This window comes from Lolium rigidum, chromosome 2 (genome assembly GCF_022539505.1).
Source record: "Lolium rigidum isolate FL_2022 chromosome 2, APGP_CSIRO_Lrig_0.1, whole genome shotgun sequence".
Lineage (NCBI taxonomy): Eukaryota > Viridiplantae > Streptophyta > Magnoliopsida > Poales > Poaceae > Lolium > Lolium rigidum.
Window position 1 is genome coordinate 255,921,884 of NC_061509.1, and position 14,630 is coordinate 255,936,513.

The 14,630-nt window shown below is 41.5% G+C and overlaps 2 protein-coding genes across 2 annotated transcripts; both read right to left on the reverse strand.

The window, feature by feature from the left end:
* Nucleotides 1-1,378: 1,378 nt before the first annotated feature.
* Nucleotides 1,379-8,141, reverse strand: LOC124690801. The gene is made up of 8 exons (XM_047224137.1): nt 8,124-8,141; nt 5,916-6,004; nt 4,962-5,145; nt 4,064-4,154; nt 3,741-3,913; nt 3,183-3,210; nt 2,992-3,100; nt 1,379-1,886 (listed from the first exon to the last, which is right to left on the reverse strand). Exons 1-8 carry the CDS (start codon nt 8,139-8,141, stop codon nt 1,805-1,807), a joined length of 774 nt encoding a protein of 257 aa, XP_047080093.1. The 3' UTR covers nt 1,379-1,804.
* Nucleotides 8,142-11,150: 3,009 nt separating this feature from the next.
* LOC124688605 lies at nt 11,151-14,405 on the reverse strand. The gene is made up of 6 exons (XM_047222262.1): nt 14,121-14,405; nt 13,460-13,550; nt 13,130-13,302; nt 12,579-12,606; nt 12,384-12,492; nt 11,151-11,350 (listed from the first exon to the last, which is right to left on the reverse strand). The coding sequence occupies exons 1-6, from the start codon at nt 14,403-14,405 to the stop codon at nt 11,269-11,271; spliced, it is 768 nt and encodes a 255-aa protein (XP_047078218.1). The 3' UTR covers nt 11,151-11,268.
* Nucleotides 14,406-14,630: the final 225 nt, after the last annotated feature.

The following is a 14,630-nucleotide window of genomic DNA, read 5'->3' on the forward strand; positions in this document are numbered from 1 at the left end:
GCTAATGTCGGCAGATACATGATACTGTTAAGTTGAATATCAGATGACTGCTGATTTGTTTTGAGTACTACTTGGTGTTCCATGCTTGATCGCTTCCTAATTATCTTGATACTGAGACACCTTAACTGCCTTGCGAGCTGTTAAACCTTAACTGAAAATTTAGCGTTTAACATACCCCTCCTAGCCTTGTATCTTTTCTTACTAGTTTGTGCATAGGCAGAGCTCCTGTGTGCGTTTACCCAAAAAAAAAAAAATTAAACATTAGTTGCAGGAGATTGCTAGACTTGATATTTTGACACAACTCATGGCAATTTTTCTGTAGAACTCACTCAGCATTTTCAGTGTCTCATGAATGTCAGGCATTAGGTTTGTCTATCTATCTATCTTGCACAGTTCAGCAACAATCTTTTCTTACTAGTTTGTTCTTTCAGTTGATGCGGCCATGTTAAGGATGATGTGTGGATTGGTTGGAGTAATGAACTGAAAGGTAGACCTTTTTATTTTCTTTTCGGTGGCCCAACATGTAGTGCTTAATCAATTGCTGCAAGGGCATTACATCCTGCAGGACATATAGTGGCCATGAACATGTCATGTGTTAGTGATATAAAGACCCTTTACTGTACATTCTCAGTGTATGAGGGGACTTCCCTACATATTGTATAACATGTACATGTACTGGCCTTTGGCCCACAGTTGCTCATTCACAACATCATGGTGGTTGTATTTCTGTCCATCTTATATATGATGTATGATGCAACTTCGGAATTCCAGCAAACAATTTTTTTTGGTATGGGTAATCCAAAAATGAATGTGTACATGACATAAATTAATTGTTTCATTAGAAATTACAAATTAACTAAGCATTCTTGTACTTTGCAAACAAGATATAAGCACAGGTGGCGCGCCACAGTAAGGTATTTCTGACTGCTGGCTGCTCTCCGTTTCATCTACAGTGAGTTACGCTTATTCCTTTCCGATGAACCATGACATTTCAAAATTTGGCCTTTTGGATTGGTGCTGTTGTTAGTGTGAAAACAAATTAATTTATATTTACCCGTCAAGGTTGACACTGTGAGAACTAGCATTTGTAGTATGGTGTCCTAATGAGAATTAATTTCAGTAATGTACGTGATTTCCCCTGAAGTGGAAGTCGTCTCTCACAGAACGAACTGCAATGCAAGTGCAAAAGGAAAACATACCGGTGACAACTACTCTCGGTTCCATCTACAGTGAGTTATTGCTATGGCACTACGATTTCATTAAGGTATTAGGTAGGACTCAGTAGGACATCATCACCACCATCCGTCCTCAAAAGGACATAAGTTCACAACTTCAGATAGTAACAGTTCCAAATCCAAGGAATGAAAAGGGGCAACAATGAAGCATAACACGAATGACCTTAAGAAAAGAAGCTCAAACGAATCGGTGTATTTACATTTGGCCAGGTACGCCCATGTTCAGTTGTACATCTGATATATACAAGGAGGAGGTAGCAATCAGGGTCGGATACAAATGAATGATATAAGTAAGCACGCATGAAGCTGCACTCAACAGGTACATCAGATACTAGGAATCAGCCCCCACATGCTCACACCTAGACACTATGTGGTTAGATCTGGCACGTGATCTAACTGTTGAAAGCAGCCTATGAGCCTATGGGTGAAGACCTTGCGAAGGACTTCGGCAGTCACATGGCAGAACAATCGTATCACAGAGTTTGACAACAACACTTCCCGTGATGGAGGTACAGGGAAGTCATAACACACAATGTGTACATGGTCACGAGCACATGGCATTGGACTATTCACAGAAACTTGGATACCACGCGGCAGGATGTCCAAAAGGCTGCAGTTGCCGCTTTTAGAATCGCCGGATTCTGGTAGATACTGCAAGAGCAAGATACAGGAGCGAAATCAGAGAGATAGCTAGACAGCTACGGGAATAGCAAACACCCACATGCTCACACACAAAAAATCAGAGTCGTGTGATCATGTCAATGATGCCATCAAAATTTACATTAGTGCTTGCAGCGAAATATTGTGCAGGGATTGATCCCGGATTGTTCAACGCTGTTCATGAGAATAGTAATTCGATTTTCTTAAACAATAGGGCCTGGGGATTTCTTGGTTCATCATACTATTTCTCTTGGTTTGCATACAACTACATTGATTTTAGTAAAGCAAGCTTTAGATGCATTCGGTTCCAAATTAATGCCAGAGAAAAAAGATTTTGGGTGTAGTTTTCCTTGTGATGGCCCAGGGTGCGGCAGTACTTGTGACATTTCTGCTTGGGACGCGTTTTATTTGGCAGTTTTCTGTATAGATGCGAGTGGGTCACAGTTAGGGTACCCTTTACCCTAGTTAGTTCAATAAAATGCACTAACTTTTTCAGTGAAATCATCATTTTAGTTCTTTTTTTACAAAAAGGATAACGGGTACCCTGACATCATCATTTTAGTTCTTTCTTTTACAAAAGAGGGTAAAAAGTACCCTAACACTGACCCACTTGGATCTCTAGTTTTCTGGATGTTAAATAACATTGGATGGCGTTGGGAATATGTCACATTATGGCAGGGCAACGTTTAACAATCTACTGAATCCTCCACTTATTTTGATGGGATGGTTAAGGTATCGTAGATAATGTTACAGAAGTTGGCATACTGAACGTATTCGATCAATATGGAACTTCAAGTGATGGAACTCATCAGATCCTAACTTTCTTTACTAATCTAGTGTATTTTGTTCACGCAGTGATCATGTCCAGTTGCCCTGAGGTAAGTATTTGTTTATTTTTGTTGCTTACAGACCATTTAGTTTGATAAAATCATGTCCTAAGTCTTCATTTTTCAGTGAGAAGTAAAGTTTCCTCTTAGGTCTTAAAAAAGATTATTCAGGTAGAGGTCAAAGGAGCCTCTTGAAGACATGAGGCTTACCCTAACAAATCCACCATGGGAGAATTATAATAGAAACTGTGATTGCAAGGATAGCTTACCCAATAGCTGTCGCACTCCATGACGCTACATTATAAATAACTTGTGTTCCAGCCCATGCCTTCTGAAGTTTCCCTTTTCTCTTTTTAGTTGAAAATGTCTTGCTAAGGGCTGAGAAATGACGGGTGGGGTATCTAACATAAGGAAACATCCAACTAACAAAATTCATCTGAATTAAGGGGGGAAAAGTTACCATCTTGAAGTTGATTGGGCGTCAATTCCTGCATAACACGAAATCTCCAGCATTAGAAGTGCAAAGATTCCAAATCAATGAGTGACATGAAATCCTCATGTTCCATGATGACAATCTAACAATCAAGGTTCGACAAGGAATATTGACGGGCCTTCCGATGTTGATTTAGATAGTGCAATGGACAAATAGCGTGAAGCCTACCACATGAAGAGTATACACCATACTGAACTAGTGGTTTTTATCCATGCATCTAACTTCTACAAATATATTTAATTACCCAGAAACGTGCAACGGATAAATAGTGTGAAGAGTAGACACCATACTGAGCTATTGGTGATCCATGACCGTAACTCATGTTTCTAACTTTTATGTATGTATTTAACTATCCAGAACCTCAATAATCACGTAAAATAAGCATGACTTTTAGTCAGAATCCAAGACTTGATGGACATTTGAATGCTGAGTCTGATATTCAGGAATGACTGTGTAAGAAAAGCAACTACGTATAGAATAATTTAAGGGAGTTCACAAATTAAAGGTGAACTGAACTTTGCACACCTTACTTTCTTTCAGCAACAGCAAGTATGCAGCCATGAAGCACGCAATCCCATCAACTATATCCTCTTGCTTACCGAGAACATATCCATCCTCTGAATCATCACTGACGTTCATACTCTTGTCATCCCATATATCTGCCGCGCTTACGATACCCCATGATATGGTTTCATCTACTGTTACACGAGTAATTGTAGAACTGTTCAGTTGTCATGTTTGACTGAAATGAGTGAATAAATGGGGGTCTAGCATGATGTGGCATGGTGCAAGACGCATTATGTCTAAGATCTGGTCCCGCAAATGGTAATAACAGTTCATTTGGGCACCTGCGCCATTTTGGTATACCAACTTCTCAATGTTATCAAGCTTTTGAAGAAATTCAGGTGATTCGACCCTCGAGTTGAGAAGATTACATAGCTGCAGAGCATGGGGTGTAATACAAAAATTAGTACAGCTTTAAAACAAAAGGAAGCACAATGAAAAGAACTCTTCTTTTCTCCTTCCCTCCCTCCCTAGTCCTAGGTTTCATCTCAGTACATCTTCCTAGTAAGTGATATCGAGGGAATATTCGGTGCAAATTGAACTTAATTCGAGGATGTTGGCCACCAGACCTCAGTTTGCAGTTTGCGATGTTGTTTTATATCTGAAGTTGCTACTACATACAAGATGTTGTGAGCAGTCAAGTCTGGTTAATGGAATGACAGCTAAGTAAATTCCGAGCCAGTTTAACAAAAAAAAAACAGTTTAGCCCATTCAAATTCTGGAATATTTTGTGACTTAGTTCGAGGATGTTGTTGACCAGAGCTCAGTTTTCAGTTATGCTGTGGTTTTATTTGTGGAATTGCTACTTGAAAGAGCACATTTGCCACACCTTTTTTTTTGCAATTTGGATGTTTGCCATATCATGTGTCACTCACATGTGGTTGTCATGTGGGAAATGTGCACAAAATTCAGCTTGAAAGAAGTTGTGAAAAGTCAGCGAGCATGCTTGGCAAATGGAATGATAATAATTATGTAAAATCCCGATCCAGTTCAATCTGTCACAATTCATTGCAATTCCAGAAATAGCCTAATCGCTACAGTTTCGACGACCCCCACTGCCCCACAATTGTCCCAAATCGCTAATCAATTGAGCCATCAACTTCGCGAACTGAAATTCAAGTCTCCTACGGATATCAGTAGTACAAAATCTTGTACTCGGCGCCGCGAGATCTCTCCCCTCACCTCGTACGTCTCGTAGTCGGCGTCGGTCGGCAGCGTGGTGGGCGGGCCCTCCCCGTCGCTGACGTCGCCGGCCCCCTCCGCCCCCGCCTCGTCCGGATCCCCCGCCACCAGCCCGTCGCCGGGGTCGTCGGCCTCGCGCATGAGCTCGAGCGCGCGCTGACACTGCTCAGTGGGCACCCCGCACCTGTGATGTGTTCCAAAGTTTGGAATCCAAACTCGCATGCCACAACTGAACTTCTGATGCCTCTCATTCCAATGGTATCATTGAAGTGATATTTTCTTCTGTGGGTATTTTGTTGTCATGATCTTGATGGCTTCTTGGCGTCTAATCCATATTTGTATTGCTGAAGGCTCTACACCAACCCCTCCTCTCTATGATCGCACCCTCCAACGTGTGAGCTCATCTGTGTCCTATTGATTCGCAAATATATGATGTGCGAATGTGCCGCATTAAGTAGACATTTGTGCAATTGGTCGTCCATCCTCGTTAGGTTGGAGAACCTATGCATGGTAACATGACTACCATTTAACAACAAAGCAAGCTAGACTCAATGCACGATTTATTTATTCTTTTGCTCAATGGTAAGAAAATCATTAACTGCTTGGTCGGTTTGGTCGGCTTGGGAGTAGCGATTAATTGGAATTAGGATGATTATCGGTTGGCTATTAATCGATGCAAACTACGCAAATTAGCACTTTAAAAACAGATTATATAAGAAAAAATAATAGTATAGAAGCCTCTATATGTCTGGTTCTACTTCTTTAAAGCCTAAAATCTAAGAAAAATATGTACGAATCTCCTTCGTGACCTAATCTTTAAGGTCACGAGCGAATCAGGCTCCACTAGCCGAAGCCGTGTTCCTTCCTTCCACTTCTTCTCCTCTCACCTCTGAAGTTTATCTTCTGCCACCACTTATCTCGGGTACGATCTCTCTTACACCTCAACTACATAACCTATTGAAGGCTTCCTTGAGCTCCTGCACGAGCTCCTTAAGGTGGTCGAGCTCTTGTATCTGAAGACTGGGCAACTGTGAGTAACTGGTCTGCAAGAGCAAGAAACTAGTTAGCGATAGTGAAAATCGAGCTGCTAGAGGCTGCAATCAAGCAAGAGCTTCGCAAAACCTACTTTATTGGAGAGGGGTAGCGCCTCTACTAGCGATATGCATTGAAATTTTTTTAAATTTTTTGACCAAGTGTAGTAGTTAATCGGGATACCTAGTAATCAGACTTTCGGTATGATTAATTGGGCTAAAGGATTAACATAAGCGATTAATGGTAATCAACACGGTCAGGACCCTAGTAGCGATTAATCGGCCTAGTAATCGCTGAATCGGCCTAGTTTTTTAACAATGCTTTTGCTAGAAAATAATGCATAGCTAGATATATATGGTCAAAAGACAATCTATGTGGTATGCCATAGTAGCTTTCTTCAAGGAAATATGTCATTGTAGTGAATATGTCTATAGCTACTAAAATGCTTTATATAGGACTTGACACCAAACGGATACCATAAATTTTTCTTAGGTTAAAGTGATAAATCACTAGCTTAAGGGATTGGAAGTGAAGTATTGTTTTGAACCCTGAATCACAGACCAAGATGGGAAGCAATGGATTGTGTTATGATGGGTAGCCTAAGTTGATTAAATGAGAGGGATTTGAATTCAATATTCAAACTCATGTGTGAATTTGCACCGGGTGGATGAAAAAAAAAACTTTACATATGATTTGAGATGATAACGGTTAGTGAGTTGAAAAGAAACAGCGCCCTTCTAAAATGTCAAATGTTGATTAGATCTCTGACGGGGCTACAGTTTAGATGAACTAGAAGTGTGCAGTAGAAAATGTGAAAGGCAGTAAACAAGACAAGTCTAGAGGTAAAACTGCTTGCCACTCAGATGTCTGGAAGCTCTTGCTAATGTCGGCAGATACATGCTACTGTTAAGTTGCCTATCAGATGACCGCTGATTTGTTTTGAGTAATACTTGGTGTTCCATGCCTCATCGCTTCCTAATTATCTTGATACTGAGACGCCTTAACTTCCTTGCGAGCCGTTAAACCTTAACTGAAAATTTAGCGTTTAACATACCACTCCTAGCCTTGTATCTTTTCTTACTACTTTGTGAAAAGGCAGAGCTCCTGTGTGCGTTTACCCCAAAAAAAAACATTTAAACATTTGTTGCAGGAGATTGCTAGACTTGATATTTTGACACAACTCAAGGCAATTTTTCTGTAGAACTCACTCAGCATTTTCAGTGTCTCATGAATGCCAGGCATTAGGTTTGTCTATCTATCAATCTTGCACGGTTCAGCAACAATCTTTTCTTACTGGTTTGTTTTTTCAGTTGATGCGGCCATGTTAAGGATGATGTGTGTATTGGTTGGAGTAATGAACTAAAAGGTAGACCTTTTCATTTTTCTTTTCCATGACCCAACATGTGTTGCCTGATAAATTGCTACAAGGGCATTGCATCATGCAGGACATAAAGTGGCCATGAACATATGCCATGGTGGTTATATCTCTGCTCAAGTTATCTATGATGTACGATGCAACTTCGAATTCCAGAAAACAGTTTATTTTGGTAATGGTAATCCAAAAATGAATTTAGACATGACATAAATTAATTTTTTCGTCAGAGTTTACAAATTAACTAAGTATTCTTGTACTTGGCAAACAAGATATAAGCACAGGTGGCACGCAGCAGTAAGCTGCCAAGGGAAAAACATATTTCTGTCTGCTGCTCTCCGTTTCATCTACAATGAGTTACTGCTTATTCCTTTTCTTTGAAACATGACATTGCAAAATTTGGCCTTTTGGATTGGTGCGGTTGGTAGTGTGAAAACAAATTAATTTATACCTGTCAAGGTTGACACTGTGAAAACTAGCATTTGTAATATGGTGTCGTAATGAGATCGGCTCATTATCCTAAGTTGATCCAGTGCAACGAGCTGTACTTGGTGTAAGAGTATAGGCCCGTCCGATTTTTCACATGTAAAGACGTACTCCCTCCTTTTGCTTTTAATAGACGTGGGGTTAGTTAAGCATGAGCTTGCGCTTGAGCTGTATCACTGGAGGGAGCAGATCGAAATGTATTAGTGACTTAGTGTCACACACAGAGGATGCGTCAAATAAATAATGCACAAAAACTCGGATTAATTTGTTACCGCACCAGAAACTTCCATGGTAAAAATCGTTACAGGCTTACACTACCACAAGTGAATCAAGTGTATCAAGTGGGCGGCATCACACGACCTTAGAACTAGAGCGTCATGCGTGCACAAAGGTCGGATTAGGCAGACCCTTGCTCTTAGTTGCAATGAAGCAGTATTGAACTATTAGCAGCCATGGGTCAAGGGTGCCAGTATGGGCTCTCCCAAGAGCCACAAGAACAATAGTGACAATCAGGTGCCTCCTACTAGTGGGGCTTCTCCTGGCGGCGACGAATGGAGACACCTGCTTAGACCCTAGGACTACTGCGAGTGTATTCAGACGATTCAATCTTCAGCCCCGGGAACAAAAAAATACCATGAATCACCTCACATGTGCACTAAGCATTGCAGAAAATGCAATGGATTTTTGTCATGGAAGAGCATCAGTGGGCACCCGTGATGTGTTCCAACTTGCATGCCATGCTTGAACTTCTGATGCCTCTCATTCCAATGGTATCATTGATGTGATATTTTCTTTTGTGGATATTTTGTTGGCCTGATCTTGATGGCTTCTTGGCGTGTTATCTATATTTGTATTGCTGAAGGCTCTACACCAACCCCTCTCTATGATCGCACCCTGCAACGTGTGAGCTCATTTGTGTCCTATTGATTCACAAATATATGATGTGTGGATGTGGCATTAAGTTATGTGCAATTGGTGTGTCCATCTTTGTTAGGTTTAGGTTAGTTGGAGAACTCATGTATGGTAACATGACTACTATTTAACAACATAGCTAGCTAGCCTAGACTCAATGCCTGATTTTTTAAAAATTTTGCTAGAAAATAATGCATAGCTAGGCATATATGGTGAAAAGACAATCTATGTGGTATGCCATACTAACTTTCTTCAAGTAAATATGTCATTGTAGTGAATATGTATGTAGCTACTAAAACTCTTTATATAGGACTTCACCAAACGTGATACCACACATTTTTTCCTTAGGTTAAAGTGATAAATCACTAGCTTAAGGAATTTGAAGTGATGCATTGTTTTGAACCCTGAATCACAGACCAAGATGAGAAGCAATGAATTGTCGTATGATGGGTAGCCTGAGTTGATTCCAAAATGAGCAGGATTTGAGAGTTTCAGTCGAATTCCATACTGAAACTCATGTGCGAATTTGCACCGGTGGATGAAAAAAAACTTTATATATGATTTGAGATGATAATGGATAGTGAGTCGGAAAGAAACAATGCCGTGCTAAAATATCAAATGCTGATTAGATCTCTGACAGGGCGACAGCTTAGATGAACTAGAAGTCTGCAATAGAAGATGTGAAAGGCAGTAAACAAGACAAGTCTAAAGGTAAAACTGCTTGCAACTCAGATGTCTGGAAGCTCGTGCTAATGTCGGCAGATACATGATACTGTTAAGTTGCATATCAGATGACTGCTGATTTGTTTTGAGTACTACTTGGTGTTCCATGCTTGATCGCTTCCTAATTATCTTGATACTGAGACACCTTAACTGCCTTGCGACCTGTTAAACCTTAACTGAAAATTTAGCGTTTAACATACCCCTCCTAGCCTTGTATCTTTTCTTACTAGTTTGTGCATAGGCAGAGCTCCTGTGTGCGTTTACCCAAAAAAAAAATTAAACATTAGTTGCAGGAGATTGCTAGACTTGATATTTTGACACAACTCATGGCAATTTTTCTGTAGAACTCACTCAGCATTTTCAGTGTCTCATGAATGTCAGGCATTAGGTTTGTCTATCTATCTATCTTGCACGGTTCAGCAACAATATTTTCTTACTAGTTTGTTCTTTCAGTTGATGCGGCCATGTTAAGGATGATGTGTGGATTGGTTGGAGTAATGAACTGAAAGGTAGGCCTTTTTATTTTCTTTTCGGTGGCCCAACATGTAGTGCTTAATCAATTGCTGCAAGGGCAATAAAGTGGCCATGAACATGTCATGTGTTAGTGATATACAGACCCTTTACTGTACATTCCCAGTGTATGAGGGGGCTTCCCTGCATATTGTATAACATGTACATGTACTGCTCATTCACAACATCATGGTGGTTATATTTCTGTCCATCTTATATATGATGTATGATGCAACTTCGGAATTCCAGCAAACAAATTGTTTTGGTATGGGTAATCCAAAAATGAATGTGTACATGACATAAATTAATTGTTTCATTAGAAATTACAAATTAACTAAGCATTCTTGTACTTTGCAAACAAGATATAAGCACAGGTGGCGCGCCACAGTAAGCTATTTCTGACTGCTGGCTGCTCTCCGTTTCATCCTGCTTATTCCTTTCCCATGAACCATGACATTTCAACATTTGGCCTTTTGGATTGGTGCTGTTGTTAGTGTGAAAACAAATTAATTTATATTTACCCGTCAAGGTTGACACTGTGAGAACTAGCATTTGTAGTATGGTGTCCTAATGAGAATTAATTTCAGTAATGCACGTGATTTCCCCTGAAGTGGAAGTTATCTCTCACAGAACGAACTGCAATGCAAGTGCAAAAGGAAAACATACCAGTGACAACTACTCCCGGTTCCATCTACAGTGAGTTATTGCTATGGCACTACGATTTCATTAAGGTATTAGGTAGGACTCGGTAGGACATCATCACCACCATCCGTCCTCAAAAGGACATAAGTTCACAACTTCAGATAGTAACAGTTCCAAACCCGAGGAATGAAAAGGGGCAACAATGAAGCATAACATGAATGACCTTAAGAAAAGAAGCTCAAACAAATTGGTGTATTTACATTTGGCCAGGTATGCCCATGTTCGGTTGTACAGCTGATATATACAAGGAGGAGGTAGCAATCAGGGGTCGGATACAAATGAATGATATAAGTAAACACACATGAAGCTGCACTAAACAGGTACATCAGATACTAGGAATCAGCCCCCACATGATCATCACTAGACAGTATGTGGTTAGATCTGGTACATGATCTAACTGTTGAAAGCAGACTATGAGCCTACGAGTGAAGACCTTGCGAAGGACTTCGGCAGTCACATGGCAGAACAGGCATATCACAGTGTTTGAAAACAACACTTCCCGTGATGGAGGTACAGGGAAGTCATAACAAACAATGTGTACATGATCACGAGCACAGGACATGGGACTATTCACAGGAACTTGGATACCACGCGGCATGATGTCCAAAAGGCTGCAGTTGCCGCTTTTAGAATTGCCGGATTCTGGTAGATACTGCAAGAGCAAGATACAGGAGCGAAATCAGAGAGATAGCTACACAGCTACGGGAATAGCAAATCCCAGTTGTACGCAAACCGAGAGAAATAGTATGATGAACCAAGAAATCCCGAGGCCTATTGTTTAAGAAAATCGAATTACTATTCTCATGAATAGCATTGAATAATCCAGGATCAATCCCTGCACAATATTTCGCTGCAAGCACTAACGTAAATTTTGACAGCATCATTTACATGATCACACAACTGATTTTTTTGTGAGCATGTACATTGATTTTAGTAAAGCCGCCTTTCGAATAAAGAAGATTTTGGGTGTAGCTTTCCTTGTGATGGCCCAGGGTGCATCGGTATTTGTGACATTTCTGCTTGGGACACGTTTTATTTGGCAGTTTTCTGTATAGATGCTAGTGGGTCACAGTTAGGGCACTCTTTACCCTAGTTTCTAGTTCAATAAAATTAACCAACTTTTTCAGTGACATCATCATTTTAGTTCTTTTTTTTTTTTTACAAAAGAGGGTAAAGGGTACCCTAACACTGACCCACTTGGATCTCTAGTTTTCTGGATGTTAAATAACATTGGATGGCATTGGGAATATGTCACATTATGGCAGGGCAACGTTTAACAATCTACTGAATCCTCCACTTATTTTGATGGGATGGTTAAGGTATTGTAGATAATGTTACAGAAGTTTGCATACTGAACGTATTTGATCAATATGGAACTTCAACTGATGCAACTCATCAGATCCTAACTTTCTTTACAAATCTATTGTATGCTTTGTTCACAAAGTGATGTTGTCCAGTTGCCCTGAGGCAAGTATTTACTTATTTTTGTTGCTTACAGACCATTTAGTTTGATAAAATCATGTCCTAAGTCTTCATTTTTCAGTGAGAAGTAAAGTTTCCTCTTAGGTCTTAAAAAAGATTATTCGGGTAGAGGTCAAAGGAGCCTCTTGAAGACATGAAGCTTACCCTAACAAATCCAACATGGGAGAATTATAATAGCAACTGTGATTGTAAGGATAGCTTACCCAATAGCTGTTGCACTCCATGACGCTACATTATAAATAACTTGTGTTCCAGCCCATGCCTTCTGAAGTTTCCCTTTTCTCTTTTTAGTTGAAAATGTCTTGCTAAGGGCTGAGAAATGAAGGGTGGGGAATCTAAAAATAAGGAAACTTTCAACTAACAAAATTCATCTGAATTAAGGAGGCGGAAAAAGTTACCATCTTGAAGTTGATTGGGCGTCAATTCCTGCATAACAAGAAATATCCAGTATTAGAAGTGCAAAGATTCCAAATCAATGACTGGCATGAAATCCTCATGTTCCATGATGACAATCCAACAATCAAGGTTCGACAAGGAATATTGATGGGCCTTCCCATGTTGATCTAGAATGGAGAAATAGCGTGAAACCTACAACATGAAGAGTAGGCACCATACTGAACTAGTGGTTTTTATCCATCCATCTATCTTGTACAAATATATTTAATTACCCAGAAGCGTGCAACGGATAAATAGTGTGAAGGGTAGACACCATACTGAGCTACTGGTGATCCATGTCCCCAAGTCATGTTTCTAACTTCAATGTATGTATTTAACTATCCAGAACCTAAACAATCAGTGTAAAGTAAGCATGATTTTTAGACAGAATCCAAGACTTGATGGACATTTGTATGCTGAGGCTGACATTCAGGACTGAATGTGTAATTAGAGCCAAGTACAGAGAATAATTCTAGGGAGATCACGAATTAAAGGTGAAGTGAACTTTGCACACCTTAGTTTCCTTGAGTGAGAGCAAGTATGCAGCCATGAAGCACGCAATCCCATCGACTATATCCTCCTGCTTAACGAGAACATACCCATCCTCCGAATCATCGCTGACATTCATATTCTTGTCATCCCATATATCTGCGGCGCTTACGATATCCCATGATATGGTCTCATCTACTACTACACGAGTAATTGTAGAACTGTTCAGTTGTCAGGTTTAATTGGGATGAGCGAATAAAGGGGCGTTTGCAGCATTACGTGGCAAGGAGATAAATTATGTTCAAATTCTGGGTCCAGCAAAACATAGTAACAGTTCGTTTGGGGAGGTACGCACCTGCTCCATTTTGGTATACCGACTTCTGAATGTTATCGAGCTTTTGAAGGAATTCAGGCGATTCGACCCTCGATTTGAGAAGATTACACAGCTGCAGTGGATGGGGCGTAGTGCAAAAATTAGGACAGATATATAAAACAAAAGGAGGCACAATGACAAAAAAAAAAAAACTCTTCTTTTCTCCTTCCCCTCTCTCCCTAGTCCTAGCTTTCATCTCAGCACATCTTCCTAGTAAGTGATACCCAGAAGAAGTAGCAGAGGATGATAGTTTACTCCATTGAAACCAGGGAGTATCCCGTGCAAATTTAAGTGAATTCGAGGATGTTGTCGACCAGAGCTCAGTTTACAGTCTTGCTGTCGTTCTATATAGTGGAGTTGATACTTAAAAGAAGTTGTGAAAAGTCAATGAATATGCTTGGTAGTACATGGAATGATTATCATTAGGTGATTTCCGACCCAGTTGAACCAAACTCGACTACGAAAATTCGTTGCAATTCCAGAAACAGCCTAAACCGCTACAGTTTGAGGGACCCCGGGAATTGCCCCCAGATCGCGCTAATCAATTGAGCCATCAGCATCGCAAACTGAATCCGTGGTCTCCCACGCCACGGGCAGCAATAACCGAGCGGCGCGCCGCGAGCGAGATCTCTTCCCCGCTCACCTCGTCCGTCTCGTAGTCGGCGTCGGACGGCGGCGTCGTGGGCGTGCCCTCCGCGTCGCCGGCCCCCTCCGCCTCGTCCGGATCACCCGCCCCAGGCAAGGCGTCGTCGCCGGCCGGGAGATCGTCGTCGGGCTCGCGCATGAGCTCGAGCGCGCGCTGGCACTGCTCCAGCACGGTCTCGAGCGTCTTCCGCCGCAGCCTCAGCTCCGCGGCCTCCGGCTCCGCCCTCCGCCTCTCCGCCGGCGCCGACGGGGAGGACGAGGAGGCGGAGGCCGCGGGCTCCATCGGAAAACCCTAGGCGCTCGCTTCGCGGATTGGTGTAGCCCGCGGCGGGGGAGAAGGCGGAGGGGAGAGGGAGACGTGCGCGCGAGGAGCCGGCCGGAGGAGGAGTGCTGCTGCCTTCGTTTCTTTTTCCCGGCGGCTTCGGGATAAGACGCAGAAGCGGGGCCCGGCACGGCCGGTTGGTGGTGTGGCTCCCAAGCCATCCCAACGTACGTGAACAACTGACAG